Raw genomic sequence first — 22402 nt, forward strand, 5'->3', positions numbered from 1 at the left:
GGCAAACATTCTCCAAGCAGAGGTTTGCTTAGAGGCACAGAGGAGTTCGCATCTCATTCCAAACAAGCGGAATGTGAAAGCCTCCTGATTCAGGTTTCCTTCTTTCCTATGCAGTGGGGCAGTGCGGCAGAACTCAATTTAGGCTATTTGGCAGATAAGGTGCTGTAAGAATGGCGATTATGATCGCATTCATATCTCTGGGAAGGAAACAAGACGTTGGGCAATATTTAAGGCTCGCCCAACCCAAGCTCAGGCATCTAGCTCAGGCATCAAAGCTGCTGATAAAAATATTGCTGAGTATTTAAGCAGAGGGTCCCTCCAGATGACAGTTTTCTGCAACAAGTGCACTGGAATCATAAAAAGGTAAAGGGACCCCTGACCTTTAGGTCCAGTCATGACCGACTCGGGGGTTGTGGCGCTCATCTCACTTTACTGGCCGAGGGAGTACAGCTTCTGGGTCATGTGGCCAGCAGGACTAAGCCGCTTCTGGCGAACCAGAGCAGCGCACGGAAATGCCATTTACCTTCCCACTGGAGTGGTACCTATTTATCTACTTGCACTTTGACGTGCTTTCGAACTGCTAGCTTTGGCAGGAGCAGGGACCGAGCAACGGGAGCTCACCCCGTCGCGGTGATTCGAACCGCCGACCTTCTGATCGGCAAGTCCTAGGCTCTGTGGTTTAACCCACAGCACCACCCACGTCCCTAATGGAATCATATTGCACCTTATTCTGCTTTATTAGCCATTCCAACTCCCCAGCGATACTAGATTATTGCTGTCCGGAGGGGCACTCTTGTGCTATAGTGCAACCAAGGCAGGATGACTTCACCTACCCAAAAGCAGAACATTTCTGGCATGAAGAGTTATGGGATTTCAGGAAAAAGTTACGCAGGCATGAACTGATTGGAAATGAAGCGGTATGTCTCCCCTGAAACTTTTGCTGATGCAAACGACATTTAAACCGGAATCAACATATCCACAGTGGAAAGTAGATCTGAAATTTACAGATTGTTCTCTTTTGAAAGAAAACTATATGAAAATGATGTACAGATAGTATATCACACCAGTACAAATAGCAAAAATGTACAAAACCGTGTCAAACATATGCTGGAAATGTAAAGAAGAAGAAGGTACTTTTTATCATATGTGGTGGGAATGTAGAGAAGTTAAAAAATTTTGGGAAATGATATACAATGAATTGAAAAAAAAATGTTTAAAATTACATTTATAAAGAAACCTGAAGCATTTTTGTTAGGGATTGTAGGACAAGACAGGCAAAAAACAAATAATCTATTTATGTACACTACAACAGCGGCAAGATTCTTGTTAGTACAAGGATGGAAGAATGAGGAAATCCCAACGAAAGAACAGTGGCAAGAAAAATTGACATACAAACTACGTAATAAGGACAACTGTGACTTCAAGGAAGATTAGGACCTTTTTACAAATTAACTAAAAAGACAACAAAACAACTTTGACTCCTTGGCAGGTTTTGAATAAACATTCACAAAGTTACCAGTTGAATAGATGGTAGATAAGGCAATGATATGTATAATTTTATAATATGCAGTGGATAATATGTGTGAAGAAACCAGGGAGGGGAGCTGATGGAAGTGCTGGGGGGGGAGAGGGGGGGAGAGAAAAAAGGGGAGAATGCAAACGGTTATGTTGATTGATAATTTGTTTGCTAAAATTGTCCAATAAAATATATATTCAAAAAAAGAAGAAGAAACCGGAATCAACGTATGACAGCATCACAGACACAAATCATCATGAAAGCTCCATAGAAAATGATGTCTAGAGGGACTCAGGGCTTTGCGGTGTTCAAAGCCCTTTGCTTGCATGACTAGAGTTGTCTTTACAACAATCTTGCAAGGGAGGTCATGTTGACATTTCCATTCCACCTTAAGAAACAGACATGGGATTCTTACGTGTCACATGTCTGTTTACATTCCAGCACAGTATGCTGGGAACTTCCGTTGTGTATAGCTTTTGCTTTTAGCTGTTCACTCTGAGATGACATGAGAGACAGGCGACATGTTTCTTTGTCCTGATTTATGATTAATAAATCCGTAGTTGTAGTATGCTTCCACAAGCCTCACGCCTATTCTGGGTGCGCAGTTCAATCTGCTGATAGTGTGCCCTAGCTTTGAAGCCCGGAGCGCTGATTTATGTTGGAGCAGAGGCCGATGGTCCATGCAGCAGGACGGCTGGAAGGGAACAGCCCGGCCGGGGCTAGCCAGCTGGCCTCCCGGACCTCTGCATGCCGACAGGTCAGTGCTTGACTCTCCTTCATTGGAGACTTTTCAACAGAGGTTGGATGGCCATCTGTCGATTCCTGCGTTTTTGTGAATCTACGAATGCCCATATTGCACATGGGCTGGGAGGGGAAAGGGACTTGAGACGACATGCAGTACAGAAATGGTGGGTGATGAAAGGTCCCTTTCAATCAGGAAAATCTGCTTTTGGTAGGGTTGAGCTGAGCAGCTGGAAGAGTAGGAAACTATGGGAAACCCCATGGGGAAGAGGGAAGCCACTGGGGCAGAAAACTGATGGATGGGGAAAGGAAGAGGGACCTCTTCGCTTCTCCCCTTGGTTATTAGGCAGAGGGCCTTCTCGGTGGTGGCGCCCGCCCTGTGGAACGCCCTCCCATCAGACGTCAAAGAAATAAACAACTATCGGATTTTTAGAAGACATCTGAAGGCAGCCTTGTTAAGGAAGCTTTTAATCTTTGATGAATCATTGTATTTTAATATTCTGCTGCACGCAACCCAGAGTGGCTGGGGAGTCCCAGTCAAATGGGTGGGGTATTATTGATAATAATAATAATAATAATAATAATAATAATAATAATAATAATAATAATAAAGTGGTACCTCAGATTACATACACTTCATGTTACATACGCTTCAGGTTACAGACTCCACTAAGCCAGAAATAGTGCTTCAGGTTAAGAACTTTGCTTCAGGATGAGAACAGAAATCGCGCTCTGGCGGCGCGGCGGCAGCAGGAGGCCCCATTAGCTAAAGTGATGCTTCAGGTTAAGAACATTTTCATGTTAAGAACGGACCTCCGGAACGAATTAAGTACTTAACCCGAGGTACCACTGTATCTCTGCTCTGCTCTTGAGTGCCTTCGCAGGCAGCGGGTTTTTCCAATTGAAAAAATGGTGCTTGGGCTATCATTACAGAGAATCAAAGAAACTATGTGAGCTTTCCTGAAAGTCCTTCCCCACCCTACTTTGGCTAAAGGGCAGGGCATAAATGCCGCAACAACGGGCACAGGTGGCAGGCACAGGTTTGCTGCTGGTGGTGGTGGAAATCTAGTTGGAAGGGATCCTGAGAGCCGTAAGGTCCAACCCCTGTTGGAATCTCATCTTTGGGCCTCTTGGTGTGCTTAAGTTCTAGGCGAGATCTGGACTGGTTCCGAGCTCTCTCTCTTAGGCTGGAATACAAACCCCACTTACCTGGCCCACAATAGGACTTACTGATGAGTAGACACAAGCAGGATTGCCCTGATAGTCATTGCACTGCATTCTCTCAAACCCTCCTCTCCTCTCCTCTCCTCTCCTCTCCTCTCCTCTCCTCTCCTCTCCTCTCCTCCCTCCCTCTCTCTGGGTGCCCTGTCACCGATTTTGCCACCTTTTGAAACACAGACTTCTCTGAATTTTGCAGCGCAGTTCTCCAGCCGTGTAATACGTCCAAGAAATGCACCTATTATAGCAAAGTGTGTATACTTGCTTTGCGAAAGCATGTATATTAGACACAATTGCATGCAAATGCCTGTCTGTTAGGAGACATCCACAGTAAAAGGCTTACCATTCTTCTAAAGGGTATTTTAAAAAAAGAAATACAATAAAAAACGCTAGTTGGTGCAAACAACTTGAACTTTGAAAAATGAGAAACTGAGATGCACAGATTTGCCCATTCCTCGTCCCATGTGGCGACATGGACATGTTTCTGCCACCACCACCCCAGGTTATTTGTGAGACCGTTTTAGCATCCTGGGGGAGGCAGAGAGGGGCGGGAAGAGACCAGCAAGGCTTCTCAGACGATATGAATAATGGTAAATGGAGAGAGACTGAGCGAAGGTGCAGGCCAGATAATTGGAAATGCATTACAAGATTTAGCATTTGCAATGCAAACCACGCAGGGCTGGCCCACGGCCGTTGTCCTGCTTTTCATCCTAAGCAACCAATTCCCCGTCTAGTTCAAGGCGAGAGTTGCGTTTGGGGGAAGGAGTGTTGGATTTACACCGATTCCTTTTCCTTCCCTACCCAGGGGGAAGAGGGTGGGTCTCAGTAGGGGGCTCTTGGCTGTTGAATCCACAGGAACATCAGGCACCACCTTCTGAACATTCCTCATAACTTTCCTTCTGAGGAATGATCAAGGGAGTTGGGCATGTTTAGCCTGCAGGAGTTGAATTCTGGTGCTGGAGGAGACTCTTGAGAGTCCCATGGACTGCAAGAAGATCAAATCTATCCATTCTGAAGGAAATCAGCCCTGAGTGCTCACTGGAAGGACAGATCCTGAAGCTGAGGCTCCAATCCTTTGGCCACCTCATGAAAAGAGAAGACTCCCTGGAAAAGACCCTGATGTTGGGAAAGATGGAGGGCACAAGGAGAAGGGGACGACGGAGGACGAGATGGTGGGACAGTGTTCTTGAAGCTACCAGCATGAGTTTGACCAAACTGCGGGAGGCAGTGGAAGACAGGAGTGCCTGGCGTGCTCTGGTCCAGGGGGTCATGAAGAGTCGGACACGACTAAATGACTAAACAACAGCAAAGCCTGCAGGAGAGGAGACTGAAAGTTCGTATGACACCGATCTTCAAATACCCCAAAGGCCATCTAGTTCAATCTCCTGCAATGCAGAAATCTCAGCTAGACATCCAACCTCTGCTTAAAAACCTCCAAGGAAGGAGAGTCTGCCTCCTTTTGACCAAGTCTGTTCTGCTGTGCTTACCACCAGGAAGTTATTCCTGATGTTTAACTGATGAATAGTTAATCCCTCAAATGCTCCGGAGGTTCAACTCACCACCGATGGATTCAAGTTACGAGAAAGAAGATTCCAACTAAACCTTAGGAAGAACTTTGTGGTGGTGAGAGCCGTTCAGCGGTGGAATGGACTCCCTCAGAAGTCCTTCCATGGTGGCTTTCAAGCAAAGATTGGATGGCCCTCTGTCACCAATGCTTTAGCTGAGATCTCTGCATTGCAGAGTGTTGATGACCCTTGTGGACCTCTTTCAACTCCACAATTCTATTATTCTATTTTGTATTTGCATTTCCTTTGAATGTCCGGTTCTTCTTAAATGTCGCTAGCTTTCTGGAGCCCCTGGGGACCCTCGGTGGTTGCTTACAAGATGTCCTTGCGGTGCTCTGGGACAATTGTCCTCGATGAGGGTTGTCATCCTGCCCCTCCAGCGCTCAAAGCTGCGCTGAGGATCAGGCTCACGCCGCCGGCCAATTACCATTCTTTTATGCTTTAACAAAGATTAGATGATAAATCTGAAAGCGGGCGAGAGGACAAGGATCCTCTTGCATTTTCTTGCTCATCCTTTTATCTCCGAACGGAGGAATCTTACTGAACCTTCGCCAGCAATTCACTCAGGCTAATGAAGTGCGTAAGTAATGAGATTAAATAATCTCAAAACCATTATTGGGCTGCCTGAGGCAGATGCACCTCAAAGCTATGGCAGATTCGGGGCGAGACAGGAGGGAGGGCCTCCCTTTCCCTTTGAAAGATTTCTCTGCTCTCGCGAGTGCAGGATCGTGACCCTGGACCAGGCCTCCTCCAAGACAGAGTCCTCTGGAAAGTGTAGCTCTGAGGAGAAGGATGCCCTGGTCCATCTCATGTGGGTCACCAGAACTGCCTCCCCTTCCTTGTGCCTGAAGGAGACTCTCATCATGGCTGGTCCACAGTCACCTTGGGGAGAGATGCCTCACAGTTGGAAACTCCATTAGCCCCAAAGGAGCCAACAGCTGCAGAAGAAGACTTTTCAACTGGCCAGGAAGTAGCACTCCAGGGATGGAGACCACCCAGCCGTAGAGATGCAATGGAGCTTTTTTTGAGAGGTATGAAGCTCAAGGAAAGGCTGCGACGGAAGTGAGCTGCTGGTAGGGAGTGGTAATAGGGCCCATCCTCGGCCTTGCGGCAGCATAAAGCAACAAAAGGAAGTTAAACTATGGAACTCACTGCCACAGGAGGCAGCGGTGGCTTCAAAAGAGGATTAGACAAATTCATGGAGGAGAGGGCTATTGATGGCTACTAACCATGAAGGCTATAATCTGCCTCCACAGTCAGAGGCAGAAATGCTTCTGAAATCCCGTTGCTGGAAACCAGAGGAAGGGAGAGTGTTGCTCTTGAGCCTGCTTTCTGGTTTCCCTTAGCGGCATCTTTCTGGCCACTGTGGGAACAGGAGGCTGGACTAGATGGGCCATTGGCCTGATCCAGCAGGCTATTCTTATGCTGTTTTGGGAGAGGAGAAGAACTAGAAGCAGAGGAGGAGGAGAACCAGAAGAAGACTCAGAACCTTGCTGAGACAACATAGATGTTTGGTCTCAGCTGCAGGTGAACTATCCAGGGTCCTGAATCTGATCTCCCTCCAAGTTGCTCATCTGGGGAAGCAGGATATACTGACCGACCTTCCTTGGATTTGTAAGGCCAGTGACCTTATTCCTAACGTAGGGGTGATGTGGGCACAAAACCTCATTGCTAAACCCCCCCCCCAATTGCAGTGGTTCGTGTGTAGCTACAATGTCCCCCTGGCTGATCCCAGGCTCTTCCAAAAGATCCTAGGCAGGATCTGGGGTGTGAAGGTCCTTCCCCGGGAATAGGACTCTAAAGATGCTAGATCCTGTCTGTCTCAGCCAGAGGGAGGGGCTATCCTGTGAGTGACAGGGCTGGCCTCCAAACAACACAGGGGAACAGCTTTGTTAAGATGCTTGGAACGAAGTCAGGAGATTGGTCCTTGTAACCCCAACTTGTCCAATATGATAGGTGGCTTCAGATGTCTTTCTCAGATGTCTGCCAACCCAAGATCCTTTGAACTGGGATTGAACTTGGGGATTGACTGGGATTTGAGATAAATTTTGGGATTGTCCCAAATTTTATGAATGTCCACTGGTCAAGTGGGGCAGGGGCTCAGTGACCCACAGAACTCCTTGCCTAGTTTGCTCTCCTTTCTGACCTCTCTGGGACATCAGGCAGAGGTCTTTTCCACCTCACTACCGGAGATGGGAAGAGCTGAATGTGAGACCTTCTGTATGCCATGCATATACTCTGCCACATTCCTACATAGTCTTTCTCTTTGGGATTGAAGTTGCGCAACGTCCTTCCTTCCCACCTTGGCCAATGAAATGAAAGTGAAATAAAGACAGCTTCCCCAGGAACCTTCCTCCCAAAGAAATTGTCCTTCCTTTCCAGTAAGAAACATAAATGCAATGAGGCTGACCATAAATGTTTAGTTTTATGTTGCTGTAAATTTTTATCTAATGCTGAAGGGTAAGAGAAGCAGAGGCTACGGGACTTGACTTTGACACTGCTGCGTGGTCTCCCCTTCCTGACCACCGTATAAAGTGGGTTTCTTGACTCTTCTGTTGTGCAAAGGGCGGGGTTGGCTTACCTACCCAAAACACATGCTAAAGAGGAATCCATCAAAGGGTCCCCTTTTGCTCCAGAAAGATCTAAGTCCTTGACTTCATAGAATTGTAGAATGGAAGAGACCTCTGGGCAGTCACTCACTCTCAGGCTAACTGACCTCGCAGGGTTGCTGTGAGGATAAAATGTGGAGTTTAGGAGCACTAGGTGCACTGCCTTGAGCTCCTTATAGAGAAAAAGGTTGGCTAGAAATGCAATAAATAGGCGTTCATCATCTGGGTCAAAGGAGATACTTTTTCCAAGTAGCTTAGCTGGACACAAAGCAGCGCATGCTTTGGGGATTCCCAGAAATGAATTCCTAAGAAGATTCCTCACACCTGAGTCCTCCAGACAGCCAATGAGCGTCAACATCGAAAGGTATGACCTCCAGCGCACTGTGCCACCCCCTTGCATCTTGGTGCACCCCAAAGATAATCCCATTGCACCCCAGGGGCAGGTACATCTCACACGGAGACCCCTGGTGCAAGTGGGGACTCGAGAATCAGAGAGACACAGAACATACAAACGGTCTTCCTGAATCCAAAGAGACACCTGTCAGTGGAGTGGAGTGGTTAGAGCGCCGGACTAAGATCTGGGAGAGGCTGGGGTTTGAATCCCCACTTGGCCATGAAGCTCAATGGAGTGTGGCTTTGGCTACCGCTCACTGCCTCTCAGCCAAGCCTACCGCTCAGGGTTGTTGTGAGGACTGAATGAGGAGGGGGAGAGTTCCTTCAAGGAAAAGGTGGGATAGAAACACAATGAATGAACACCCAGCTCCGCCAGAAGGAGAGAGCGGTCGGAGGCACTTACGATGTAGCAGGGCTCGCAGTAGGCTTTCTTCTCCACCGCGTAGAAGGGCTGGCCCCGCAGTTTGTTGCCGCAGGTCACGCAGGTGAAGCACTCCACGTGGAAGACCTGGTCCATTGCGGTGCAGCCGGTTCCTTCCCCCACGACGTTCTCCCCGCAGCGGGCACAGCGACCTGGAGGGCAGAGAGGGGCCTGGAGTTAGGGACCACTCATGGTGCTTGACCGTGAAGGAGACCCCCATGGGAACGTAAGGGGGCATCAACCGGATTTGCATGGACAGGTGGAGTCCCCCAAGCCCTGGGCGCCCCCCCCGTGTGGAATAACGACTCAAGACAACGTGCTATGGGATTAAAATTGGCCACAACTTTATTACGTTTCAGATGTGGGTAGACCTTGGCTCAGGCATTGGGCGTTTATCCCTCCCAGTCCCCCGCCAGGGAACTGGGGAGCATCAGGGTTATCCAGTGTGTGTGGGGGGGATGGGCTGGCTCTGGAGAACATATGTTCAAGCAGAGAGTGTCTGCCCCCATTACGCTGCCATCGCAGGGGAGAACAATGACAACCTCTAGGCATACGGCCAAAGCCTCCCCTTAATACAACCCCTTTAATGGGGAACCCTGGTATCGCTGCCACAAAGAGGAGGGGCATGGGTCACCGCTGCACACACCCCCCCATTCAGGGAAGATAGACTAAAGGATTCCGCCCAAGGCCTGATACCGACAAAGTTGTGACGTTTTGCTACAGGAAAGGCAAACCTGCCAATGCAGGGGAATTCCTTTCCGGCCCTTCAACAGCGACCTTGACGTAGCAGCGCCCGCGTACCTGTGGAGAAAAGTTAACCTGCAAAAGAAGTCTTAACTGAGGGTGGGAGAAGCTCTGGAGCCAACTGGCGATTCCCAGGTAAGATCCTCCCTCTATTGTGTGGGCAGGTGGTCCCTCCCCCTACCTGGCCTGATCACCTTGGCAACGCTTCCCCAGGTGGGATTGGGCAACTGACTGAGGTGGGTGGAGACCTCCAGGTATCCCACCTGGGGGGAGGTGAAGCCAAGCCTGTGCTAATGGTGCCGCATAGGTTCAGGGGCTGTGTGCAACCACGCAAAGGGCGCCTCCCATTTAATGCGGGGAGTGGTCATTAGCTGGAGGAAGAGGAGGCAGGGTGGAAGTTTATTAGACCCAGCACGGAGGAAGCAGATCGGGAAAAGCTTTCCTCCATCTCGGCTAATACTAGAACTTGCGGACAAGCAATGAAGATGAATATGGGAAGATTCAGGACAGAGAAAAGGAAGGACTTCTTCATGCATTGTGACTTGCAGTTATTTTTGCTGATTACAGTTTAGACAAACCTAGACAGCATCTTAACAAACAGAGACATCACCTTGCCAACACAGGTCCGTATAGTTCAAGTTATGGTTTTCCCAGTAGTGATGTATGGAAGTGAGAGCTGGACCATCAAGAAGGCTGATCGCTAAAGAATTGATGCTTTTGAATTACGGTGCTGGAGGAGACTCTTGAGAGTCCCATGGACTGCAAGAAGATCAAACCGACCCATTCTGAAGGAAATCAGCCCTGAGTGCTCACTGGAAGGACAGATTGTGAAGCTGAGGCTCCAAGACTTTGGCCACCTCATGAGAAGAGAAGGCTCCCTGGAAAAGACCCTGATGTTGGGAAAGATGGAGGGCCCAAGGAGAAGGGGACGACAGAGGACGAGATGGTGGGACAGTGTTCTGAAAGCTACCAGCATGAGTTTGACCAAACTGCGGGAAGCAGTGGAAGACAGGAGTGCCTGGCGTGCTCTGGTCCAGGGGGTCACAAAGAGGCGGACACGACTAAATTACTAAACAACAACAACAACAACAACAGTTTAGTAAAAACTGAGAAGTGTAAACTGTTCAATTATTATTTGCTAATATTTAGTTTTACTGTTTGCCTTTTTGTATCGGAACAGATTGTTTATTATGTGTGTGAACTTTGCTGTCTACTTTGCCGTTTCTTCAGCTTGTAGATGGCCTTGTGCATAGTAATATAGAAAGGCGGTATGCAGATTAAGTGAAATAAAATGCAGCGCATATTTAAACTGTGGAACTCGCTCTCACGGGAGGCCCTGACTGAAAAAATGACCCACAATTTAAGAGGAACAAAGAAGAGAGACCTTTGCGCAAGGAGGGCGGAGCTTCATTTCATTCACAAATTCTACAACAAACTAAAGACCAGCTCCCATATTAACCTGTGGACATATTTTACAGATGTCCACTGTTATAGGCTGTGACATATGCACAGGTTTTAACAATGCATTTTGGAGGAATGTTTGAGGAAATTTAAAGAATAACAATTTAAAAAATGTTTTTTAAAAATAAAATAAATGTCAGAAGTGCCCTGCTGGGTCAACCCAAGGGGTTGTTTAGTAAAGTCTCCTGCTTCCATACAGAGTCCAACCAGGAGATTCTAAGCGTCTCAAAGAACAGCAACTTCTGCATGAAAAGGATGCTATCTCAGTTAGTTTGTTACATTGCTAATGGTGGTTTATATGTGGATTATTTTTACTGTGCATTTGCATTTCTTTTCTATTTTAAATTTTAATGCATCCTAGAACTCCCCACCCCCGTTCATTAGTCTGCTTTAAATTGGCAATGTTTATTTGACATGAGCCAACAGTGTGACGCGGCAGCTAAAAAAGCCAATGCAATTCTGGGCTGCATCAATAAGAGTATAGCATCTAGATCAAGGGAAGTAATAGTGCCACTGTATTCTGCTCTGGTCAGACCTCACCTGGAGTACTGTGTCCAGTTCTGGGCACCACAGTTCAAGAAGGACGCTGACAAACTGGAACGTGTCCAGAGGAGGGCAACCAAAATGGTCAAAGGCCTGGAAACGATGCCTTATGAGGAACGGCTAAGGGAGCTGGGCATGTTTAGCCTGGAGAAGAGGAGGTTAAGGGGTGATATGATAGCCATGTTCAAATATATAAAAGGATGTCACATAGAGGAGGGAGAAAGGTTGTTTTCTGCTGCTCCAGAGAAGCGGACACGGAGCAATGGATCCAAACTACAAGAAAGAAGATTCCACCTAAACATTAGGAAGAACTTCCTGACAGTAAGAGCTGTTCGACAGTGGAATTTGCTGCCAAGGAGTGTGGTGGAGTCTCCTACTTTGGAGGTCTTTAAGCAGAGGCTTGACAACCATATGTCAGGAGTGCTCTGATGGTGTTTCCTGCTTGGCAGGGGGTTGGACTTGATGGCCCTTGTGGTCTCTTCCAACTCTATGATTCCATGATTCTATGATTTCTAGATTTTTGTAAACTTCTATTTCATGTCTGGGGCACGGGTGGCGCTGTGGGTTAAACCACAGAGCCTAGGACTTGCCGATCAGAAGGTCGGTGGTTCGAATCCCCACGATGGGGTGAGCTCCCGTTGCTCGGTCCCTGATCCTGCCAACCTAGCAGTTTGAAATCACCTCAAAGTGCAAGTACATAAATAGGTACCACTCCGGCGGGAAGGTAAACGGCGTTTTCATGTGCTGCTCTGACATTGAGTTCGCCAGAAGCAGCTCAGTCATGCTGGCTACATGACCCGGAAGCTGTACGCTGGCTCCCTCGGCCAATAAAGCGAGATGAGCGTCGCAACCCTAGAGTCAGCCACGACTGGACATAATGGTCAGGGGTCCCACTTACCTATTTCATGTTTATAGAGGGTGGCATTCAAGTAAGTATAACGCAGAGAGGACCCATTGATATGAATCAACATGACTAAGTCCAGTCCACTAATTTCTCCCATTACATTAAAACTCGTGGACACCCAAGGATGCTGAATGCTGGAAGGTTCGGGGCAGATAAAAGTCCTTCTTCACACAGCACAGAGTGCCTTCTGGCGGTTCCCCTATTGCGAGAAGTGAAGTTACAGGGAACCAGGCAGCATTAGTCATGCTGGCCACATGACCCGGAAGCTGTACGCCGGCTGCCTCGGCCGATAAAGCGAGATGAGCGCCGCAACCCAAGAGTCGGCCACGACTGGACCTAATGGTCAGGGGTCCCTTTACCTTTACCTTAAGTCCACAACATTATGGGTTACAGGTGTCGAGTGGTATTGGCTTAGGCATTGGTCCTAACTGACTATATCCGACTTCAGCCCGTCCGTTTGAAGTCTGGGAAGGGTTAACCACCAGTAGGGGGAGTCCTGCTGATGCACATCAACTAGGAACTCACCCTGGAGTCACCAATAGGGGGCGTGCCTTAGGCCCTCACCTCCCCAGGCTTCAGACAGGGCCACATCCCCCGGGATCCTTTATCCGACTACCCTTCAATATGGGGGGCAGGTGATGGCGCTTCCTCCCCTCTTTCCATTTACAGAACGATACCAATGCCTAACCGCCAATACCCAAAAGTTGTGACAATTTGCTATGAGGTAGGCAAAAACCAAGTGGCAGGTGCCAATTTGCCAAGTGGAAAAATTCCTACCAGGCCGCTCAACGGCGACCAACAAAGGTCCATAGCAAGGTCAAAGAAAAGAAAACCTTATAGGGCAGGAGGGTGGGAAAAGCAGGAACAGCTGGCAAGCAGGGAAAGAGGGAGATCCCTGGCTGCGTCCTGCCTTAAGTAGGGCAGGCCACACTCCCAGAGCCAGCCGATTGGCTGGCCAGGAGCTGATGCAGCTGGGATTCCCCCCAATCGTGTGGGGGGGCGTGATGCCTGCAACTCCACCTCCTTTGAAGGGCGGAAGTAGCATTGCAGGAAACCAGAGGAAGGTGCGAGTTTCTTTTGAGCTCTGGTCCTGCTTGCCACTGTAAGAAGAGGATGCTGGGCGAGAAGGCCCTGTGGCCTGATCCAGCATGCTATCCTTACGTTGTTACATTCTAAACTGCCCTGTGATTTTTGGAAGGATGGGGGCACATCAATTTAATCAATGATAGCACTGTTCTGGTCGAGTGAGAGCTGGACCATAAAGAAGGCTATTTTCCGAAGAATCTATGCTTTTGAATTCTGGTGCTGGAGGAGACTCTTGAGAGTCCCATGGACTGCAAGAAGATCAAACCTCTCCATTCTGAAGGAAATCAGCCCTGAGTGCTCACTGGAAGGACAGATCCTGAAGCTGAGGCTCCAATACTTTGGCCACCTCAAGAGAAGAGAAGACTCCCTGGAAAAGACCCTGATGTTGGGAAAGATGGAGGGCACAAGGAGAAGGGGATGACAGAGGACGAGATGGTGGGACAGTGTTCTCAAAGCTACCAGCATGAGTCTGACCAAACTGCAGGAGGCAGTGGAAGACAGGAGTGCCTGGCGTGCTCTGGTCCAGGGGGTCACGAAATGACTAAACAACTAAACAACAACAAGAACTGTTCCTAAGAGGTCAGGCGAGGCATTGGAAGGAACGGGCGAACGCTCCGAGATGATGCGGCAGCCAAAGCCACCCCTCCCTGCTTCTTTGGCTTGCAAGGAGATGCCTTCATCACGGTTACATGCGCCTGCTTCCGCCGCTCCCCAGAGCCCCCGCCGCTGCTGCAGAGTGATACATGACGGAGAGCTGGAGAAACAGAACACGCCGTCTTTGAGCCAGGACGTCTTTCTTATGTAAATACATCAGACTGAAATATCCACCTAAGGGCTCCCACAGGTGCCATCAATAACCGCTGTTCCTGCGGCGTCGCAGTGCGTGCAACCTGCCCCCCTCCTTCGCCGCCTTCTGAATTCTCGCCGCTTTCGGAGTCCCTCCGATAAGTGCGCTTTAGAGATTCATGGCACATCCCGGCTTTTGGACGGCCGGGAACCCACTGGCAGCGGACGTGGAAAAATCATTATTCCTAATGAAGAAATATCGATGACAGAACAGCGTTTCTAGTCAGCAGCCTAACAAGATTTCCGTTCCTGGTCCTTGTCGAACCCTCGCCCGCCCCGAATCCCGGCTACGGTGCGTGTCGCGCAAACACACACAGAGCTTTGCTCTTATGGATTTCCCTTCCAGTCAAAGGCCACCGGTGACCACACTTTAATCTTTTAAGACCTTCTGCTCACGACAGCCATTTGACGGCAAGGGATAAGAATAGTTGGGACACGGTGTTCTGCGAAGAGGGGGAAAGAGAGCAGCATTGGGTCTGCCTTTCTTCTCGTTGTTGTTGAATGTTTTAACTCTGCAATGCGGTCACAGAAGTCAAGCTGAGCTGGGATAGCTCGGTCAGTAGAGCACCAGGGCCTTATGCTCAGTGTTGTGGGTTTGAACCCCACACTGGACCCAAAAAATTCCTTCATTGGGGTTGGACTAGATGGCCCTCATGGTCTCTTCCAACTCTGTTCTGTGATTCTATGAAGGCTTTCAGTAGAGCTGGGAGGCCTGTAGACTTATGAATGTAAGAAGAGCCTGCTGGATCGGGCCCATCAAACCCAGTATCCTGTTCTCGCAGCAAAGGGAAGCATACAAGCAGGATTTGAACACAAGGGCAACGTTTTCCTCTTGCGGTTTCCAGCCACTGATATTGAGAAGCATCGCTGCCTCAAACTGTGGAGACACAGCACAGCCGTTCTGCTTTGTAGCCTTCCTCCTTCAATCCTCTTTTAAAGACATCCGCTGCCTCCAGTGGGAGAGAGTTCCACAGTTTAACTTTGTGGAGAAGCACTTTCTTTTCTCTGTCCCGAATATTCCAGCATTCAGCTTCTTTTGCTGTTGCTTTCTGGGAGGAAGGGGGGTGAGGCATCAGGGAGGGGGTGCTGCGTGAGTACCCCTGCAGAGCCAAAGTGGTGGTCTCACCAGTGCTCCTGAAGAGTACCAACCTCCTTGCCCCTCTGGGTAAAAAGCAGTGATGCCTCTGCCGGGAGGTCAGAGGGGTGACAATGCCCCTCCCTGCCAGCTCCTGGCCTGAATTGCTGGGCAAAATATTCCTTCATTGCAGGGGGCAGATGACCCTTTGGATCCCTTTTCACTATACAGTTCTAGGATTTTGTGATTCAACAGGGCAAGGCCACAGACTGCCTGCTTCCCACCTGGTCAGGTTCAAGAAGATCTCGTGACTCCCAGGTAATTTCCCAGGGTTGATGTTTCAGATGAGTTTTCTTTGCAGAGCAGAAATGTTTGCTGCTCGGTTCATTCCAAAATACTCCAACTACGGTATATTTCGTATTTTAGGAGGAGAGAGATATGAAAGGCATCGCTTGATCAAAGCACTCATTCAGCGCGCAAAATTGCATCTGATTGCTAATGCCTCTCCCTTTGCCGTGGCCTTCTGAGATCTCATCCTCCATTCCCGCACCGTTCCAAAATTATCCGAGAACGAGCGCAGCTAAAAGGTGCCCCCCCTCTCCTTTCAAAAGGGAAAAGGTGTGGGTGGAAGTGTGGGGAAGAGAGAGACTAAGTGTAGGGAACAATCTACACCCAACGGAAACATGCCCACCCCCAAAATGACAGAGCTGATTGTCATGCTGAAAGAAACAACCCATTGCTAAGGCTGGATTATCAGTTTTCATAACAATGGAGCATTATCCGGAGTTCTGAGTGCGACAGCAAATTCCAGCAGCACCGACATTCAATTAAAACCTCTGGTGGCTGTCAAGCGCTTCTTTTCCCCCTGCCCCTTATCTGCTCCCGGGATTAACCCTTCCGGATCGTTTCCACACAAAGGAAAGTGATCCTTCAGCAACCGCAGGCGCATGTGAATCACAGGACCACCTTTGGGCAGGGGGCATACACTCTTTCCCCTTGCCAATGCAGGAAAGGGGGGTCAGGGCTGGTGGTCTTCAAACAAAGCGATGACCAGCCTGGCAGGCGCTGAATAGCCAACAGCAGGGCTGGCTTACCCATAGGCGCTAGGGGTGCAGGGCTCTTGGGGGCGACAGGTCGAGAGTCCGGGGCTGAGATTTGGAGTCTGGGGATTGAAGAGCCAGGCCAGCCGACAGCTGCTGCCGAGCGGAGCAGAGTGTGTCGGAGCGCCACAGGTTTCTTTTTGCTGTGGGTGTGTGATGGCCTGGGACCCAGACGCGGAGGCTGAACCTGAGGAATCCCTGCCTGCATAGGAGTCCCCGTCTCCAGAACCACTTGAGCCGGGACTGGGGCTTGAGCCTGAAGGGTCCTCACCTGTGCTGGATCCTCAGGTGCAGGCACCAGCTGAGTCTGCTCTGGCCTCTGAGGTGATGGAGGACCCATTGCCTGCAGGTGCTCCACTCCCAGCCCTGTCAGGGGAAGCGGAGGTTGCCTCTGGGTCCAGGAACCCTCCAGCCTCTCCTGAGCTGCAGAGGCTAAGTTCCCGCAGGAGGAGTGCTTGCCTCCAGGCCAGGAGAGGCGAGTCACCAGAGGATCGGGCCGCCCTATGCCTCGGGGCAGATAAAAGCCAACCAGCCCCAGTCCCAGGTTGCGGGAGCAACGTTGTTGGTAACCTGTTCCTGCCGGCACCCTGTCCTGCTCATTTGCCAGAGTTCCTGACCTCACCCGACTCCCCGCCTTGGACCCCGCTTCAGCTTTGACGGCCGGCCTCCATACCGCACCCTCGACCTCGGACTGGACTCGGACCTTGCTTCTCAGTTTGCACCTGGAGCAGCACAGGGTGCTGAGGCAGCTGGCCAGTTCGGCCCTCCTGCGCACCTGGGATTGAAGGGCCGTCGAGAGAGAGTTGTGTGCGGCATGGGAGAGAGTTGTGTGCCCCCCCTAAAAAGCTCAACAACTTTGGCCTGCCCCCCAGTTGGGGACACAGGGCAGTTTTTTGCACCCCGGCGTCGCATATGCTAAATCAGCCCTAGCCATCAGCTTTACAGGGTGAATTGTCTGACCCCCTGAAGAGCAGGGGGCCGCAGCACCACCCCCAGGCCATCTGCAGAGGGGGCTCTGCAAGACAGTAGAGGCTCCCCTCCTCCAGAAAGCTGCCCCAGGGGCACAAAGCCCAATCTTCGCAGGTAGCAGCAGGTGTGAGATCACAGTTAGGAATGCCCCATCTTAAGAAGTCCCAGCATATAGGAAAACAAGAAAGATACAGAACACAAAGGGCTGGAAAACCATTCATGCCTCCCTGGTGTGTAAGCTGTATGTTTATAGGGACTTTATAACAGGGGGCAGGGAACTTTCAAAAGTGCCAGTCCCCCCAGTATTCTGAATTAGTGCAGTCAAATCTCCGGCCTGAGCCCTCCCTGCTACGGCCATTCTTATGGTCTTAAGAAAACCAGAAGGGGCTGCAGGATCAATCAAGTGGCCCATCTAGTCCACCATCCTGTTCTCACAGTGGCCAGCCAGACAAATTCAGGGAGGAGAGGGCTTTTGATGTCTACTAGCTCTGCTCTGTGACCATTGTTGGAGTCAGCGATGCTTCTGAATGCCAGTTACTGGACCCCAGTTTCTCTTGCCCTCGGGTCCTCCTTGGGGGCTTCCCAGAAGAGGCATCTGTTCAGAAACTTTGAGAAGAGGATGATGGACCAGATGGGCTATGGGCCAGACCCTGCGCGGTCTTCTTATGCTCTGATATGTTGCTTTTGTAGTGGTCCTTTTCACCACTTTAAGCCCCCCTGGAAGGGTGTTATAAAAGGCATGGAATTAATAAGCCAATGCTCTTTCGTTTCTCTTTCACCTGGTCATGGCTGCCCCCCAAGAACCCCAGCAAGACTCATTCTTTCAGGACCCCCCAGCATCTCAGCAGACACCAAAGAAGTTTGCTCCACTTGTGGCTCCCAATCCGCAGTTGATGGAAACCACAGGAGAGGAGAGGGTTGGTCTTGCGCACGGATCCTGCTCGCAGGTTTCCCGCAGGTTGGCCACAGTGGGACCAGAATCCTGCACCAGATGGGTCACTGGCCTGATCCGGCAGGCTCTTCTTATGTCCTTGTGTTCTTCACACCAGCCTTGAAGTAAGATCCGACTGCAACCCTGCTGGGGTTCTGATTGTGACTTGTTGGGGCTGCATAACAACCGTCTGTCCTTCCCGTCAGGCAGCAAAATATCTGCAGCTGGCCCTTGAGGGTCTTAAGCAGCCTTTCGAAACCCTGACCGTTTGGTTGATGCTCCAGCCTTGCAACCACCCACCTCCTTGCCCGGTAGCCTGCTGTCAGCTCCCAAAGCAAAGCGGAACACCCCCTCCCCAATGCTGACAAGTCGGTGGGCTAATGCAATTTCCTCCTCTAATTTGTATTGGCTCGGACTCCATCCCGAATGTCCATGAGAGTTGCCCCTCATTTCCATCAAACGGAAGAACAGGCAGGACTCAGGAGCCATGCGACACGGGGCTGGCCTGCTTCTGAGCTCAGCCTCCAAGATGAAATGGGGAGGGTGGACTGGGTGGGCAGCTTGCAGCCTGGAAAGGTGTGTGGGTGCTGCAGAGACCTGAGGTGTTTGGGTGGAGGGTGTGTGTTCACTGGCAGACCTCGGGGTCTCAAATTTCAGCGGCGCCCTGGGCAATACCAACATTTGCTTCCCCACCCCCCTTGCACTCTGCTCTAAAGTATAGTTGCACCCAGTTCCATCGAACCAGTCACACTCCTTTGGTGTGCTGAAGGACAAAATGCAAGAGAAAGCCAATTCCACCCTACAGAGGAGGTGGAGTTGCGGGCTTCACGGCCCCACCATGCGCGGCAGCTAGAGCCCAGCCCTGCACAATTGGGGGGATTCCCAGCCACATCACACCCTGGCCAGCCAATCGGCTGGCTCTGGGGGTGTGGCCTGCCCAATTTAAACCAGGACGTGGCCTCCCCGCCTGCCAGCTGTTCCTGTTTTGCCACCCTCCCGCCCTATAAGGTTTCCATTCCTTGACCTTGCTATGGACCTTGATTGGTCACCGTTGAGAGGCTTGGTCGCAATTTTTCCACTTGGCAAATTTGCACCAGCCACTTGGTTTCCGCCTACCTCATAGCAAATCGTCACAACTTTCTGGGTATTGGCGGTTAAGCATTGGTATTGTTCTGTAGATGGAAGAGGGGAGGAAGTGCCATCACCTGCCCCACATATTGAAGTGTAGTCCGATAAAGGATCCCGGGGGGCGTGGCCCTGTCCGAAGCCGAGGGAGGTGAGGGCCTAAGGCACGCCCCCTAACGGTGACCCTGGGGGAGTTCCTAGTTGATGTGCATCAGCAAGACTCCCCCTACTGGTGGTTAACCCTTCCCGGACTTCAAGCGGACAGGCTGAAGCCGGATATAGTCGGTTAGGACCAATGCCTAAGCCAATACCGCTCAACACCTGTAACCAATAAAGTTGTGGACTTATTTATCCCATTAACCTAATTGTGTCTGGGGGGGGGGGAGCATCTAAGGCAGGAATGAGGGATGTTTTCCCCCTCCCAGTTAAGAACTGCATTTCTTCCTAGGTAGTAAGAATGTAAAAAGAGGCTGCGAGACCAGGCCAGTTCTGATCTCATGGGCCGACCAGATGCCCCCAAAAGGAAACCTGCAAGCAGGAACCGAGTGCGAGAGCCCTCTCCCCTCCTGCAGTTCCCAGCAACAGAAGCAGAGGCATTGTTGCTGCCAGCCAGTGATAGCCCTCGTGTCCTCCATGAATTTGTCTCCATCCTCCTTTCAAAGCCATCCAAGTTGGTGAGCATCCTTGCCTCCCGTGTCAGCGGGTTCCACACTTCAACTATGTGCTGTGCCAACCTTAGCTTTGGTGAACTAAGCCACAGCTTAGCACGATGTGTGAACCAGACGTCTGAGAATCAAAGAACTTAAGGAGAGCCGCTGGATCAGGCCCGTGGCTCACCTGGCCCAGCGTCCTGTTCTCACAGTGGCCAAAAGGGATACCCAAAAGGGAGACCTGCAAGTAGGATCCGAGTGAGAAATCCCTCTCCCTTCCAGTGGTTTCCAGCAACCAGGATTCAGAAGCATCGCTGCCTCCTGAATGTCGAAGGAGAGCTTAGACATTTGGGGGGGGGGAGGGAGCTTGCATGCTGCTGCTGGTGAGCAGGGCTAGGATGCCCCCTTTCTCTTCCTGCCACCCATTTTCTCCTTCTCTCCTTCTGCCACCCCCTTTCTCTCTCTCTCGTTCTCCTTCACCCCTATTCCTTCCCTGTGTGATGGCCTGGGACTGGGGCTCGGACTTGGAACAGAGGAGACTCAATCTGCACCGGATCCTTTGCCTCAGGCATCATCTGAACCAAGTCTGGGGCCTGATCCTGAAGAGTCCCAGTCTGCACAGGTTCCCCTGCAACAAACACCAGCTGGGCCGAGTCAGGGGCCTGAGCCTGCCCTGGCTCCAGATGTGGGGATGACCTCGTTGCCTCCAGCTGGGCCATCACTTACAGCTGCTCCACTACCAGTTGGGTCAGGGGAGGCTGAGGCGGCCTCTGGATCTAGTTACCCACCGACGTCTCCCAAGCTGCAGAGACTGAGGTCTGAGAGAAGGAGAGACCTGAGTACTTGCAGGAGGAGTGCTCGCCTTTGGGCGAGACAGGGAGGTGAGTCGCCGGGGGATCAGGACCAGCCGTTACCCCGACAAAGATAAAAGGCTGTCGGACCCCGCCCCAGGTTGTGGGAGCAACATTGCTGTATGCTAGATCCTGCACCTGTCCTTGCCTGGTTTCCTGCCTCGTGTCCTGCCTTGGCCCTGTCGGACTGGCTCCTCGCGGAACCCTTGGATTCAGGATCGGACCTGGACCGCGTTTCTTGGGTTACCGCCGGGCCCAGCACATCCTGCCCAGGGGAGGGGAAAATCTGTCCTTGCCAGAGGTCTGTACTGACCGTGTGGGGAGTGCTTTGCCCCTCTTTCCCACCCCTTTTGGCTTATTTCCCTCCACACCCCCCCAAAAACCCCCCACATTGCCCTCATTCTCTCTCTCTCTGCGCAGGACGGGCTCAAGCCCCAACACTCATCCTGAAAGTTAACTGGCCTTTCTGAGTGCTCAAACAGTCGCTGAAACACCTGAGCATCTTTCCCGAAACCAAGTTTAGCAAGCATCCTCACCTGAGCCACGAACTTCAGCCCCAACCCACGACCTTAAACCTCCACAGTTCCCAGAGAGACAGGACGCCTGCATCCCTAAATAAATGGTCCTTTTAAAGGGATGAGCTTCCACCCATCTCTCAAGCACAACAGTCCCCTTTGGGGGGGGGGCATCTGAAACACAACACCAGGGGGGGGGAATCCCCCGTGATGTGAGAGGAAGGAAAGTCTCTGATGGGAGCCAGCGGCCCACCATTTGAGCAGAGGCCGACCCGCCGAATGATCCTTGCTGGCTTTTCGAATGTAATTATTTGGAACAAATTATTTCCATGACTTAATACAATGCCTTGGAGCTCTCCAGTAAGGTTAATTAGATCGCTGCATTCAAAACCTATCTGCTCTCAACCGACTTTTAATATGCTCTGATGCAGCTTTCTAAATTTGACCTAATGATACGATTAGTGGGCAGCTATCTGGCCTGCTACGATTACCGCAGCACTGAATCCCCGAGGGGTTGGGGGAAACATGTTTGATGCAAATTAGAGTCAATTTCGCTGGGCCGTCCCCTCTCTGTTTTCATTTTTTGGCTGACCCCCACCCCTCCTGCACCCTGGGGCAACGGGCCTCCACTGTACAAAACTGTATCATGGGCATGGCTAAGTTCATTAGCTCTGGTAGCTAACTATTTTATTTTATTTTTTGCACCATGCACCAATGGCTTGTGGAACTCTCTGCCACCAGAACACGGGAGAGGTTGGAGCGCTTACCAAAGTATTCCTGGGAAGGTGGGTTTTCCATGTCGTACAGCATCTTCTTGGTCAGGTGTTCCAGCTCATCCTCCGGTCTGAACAAAGGAGCACTTGAGGCAGGGTTGGGACTGCCATGTCCACTCTGGAAGAGGAAAAAGAGGCAAGTTTTGACGTTTCCTTTTGGACCAGGGGCATGCTGTCGAGCGAAACTGTACATGGACTGATAAGTAGGCCCATGGAGGAAAGGTTATTTATTAAACATATGGCAAAGCAGCCAAATGCATGGCGATTTCTTCAAAATATAGTGTCAACTGGTGGCATCTGTAAATAGGCAAGACCTCTGTCCCTCCCCCATCTCTTTCATTGCAATCAGCTGAAAATGCAACACCA

At 50.6% G+C, this 22402-nt stretch overlaps 1 protein-coding gene across 1 annotated transcript in view; it reads right to left on the reverse strand.

Annotated features, from left to right (window-relative positions):
* LPP (LIM domain containing preferred translocation partner in lipoma) overlaps positions 1-22402 on the reverse strand; it is a 284010-nt gene that overhangs the window by 34535 nt on the left and 227073 nt on the right. Inside the window, exons 7-8 of the mRNA XM_081190316.1 lie at positions 22031-22154; positions 8446-8615 (exon numbers count right to left, since the gene is read on the reverse strand). Of these exons, the coding sequence (XP_081046442.1) occupies positions 8446-8615; positions 22031-22154 (294 nt within the window). The remainder of the gene's footprint in view (positions 1-8445; positions 8616-22030; positions 22155-22402) is intronic.

This window comes from Podarcis bocagei (genome assembly GCF_964188305.1).
Source record: "Podarcis bocagei genome assembly, chromosome: 4".
NCBI classification, from domain to species: domain Eukaryota; kingdom Metazoa; phylum Chordata; class Lepidosauria; order Squamata; family Lacertidae; genus Podarcis; species Podarcis bocagei.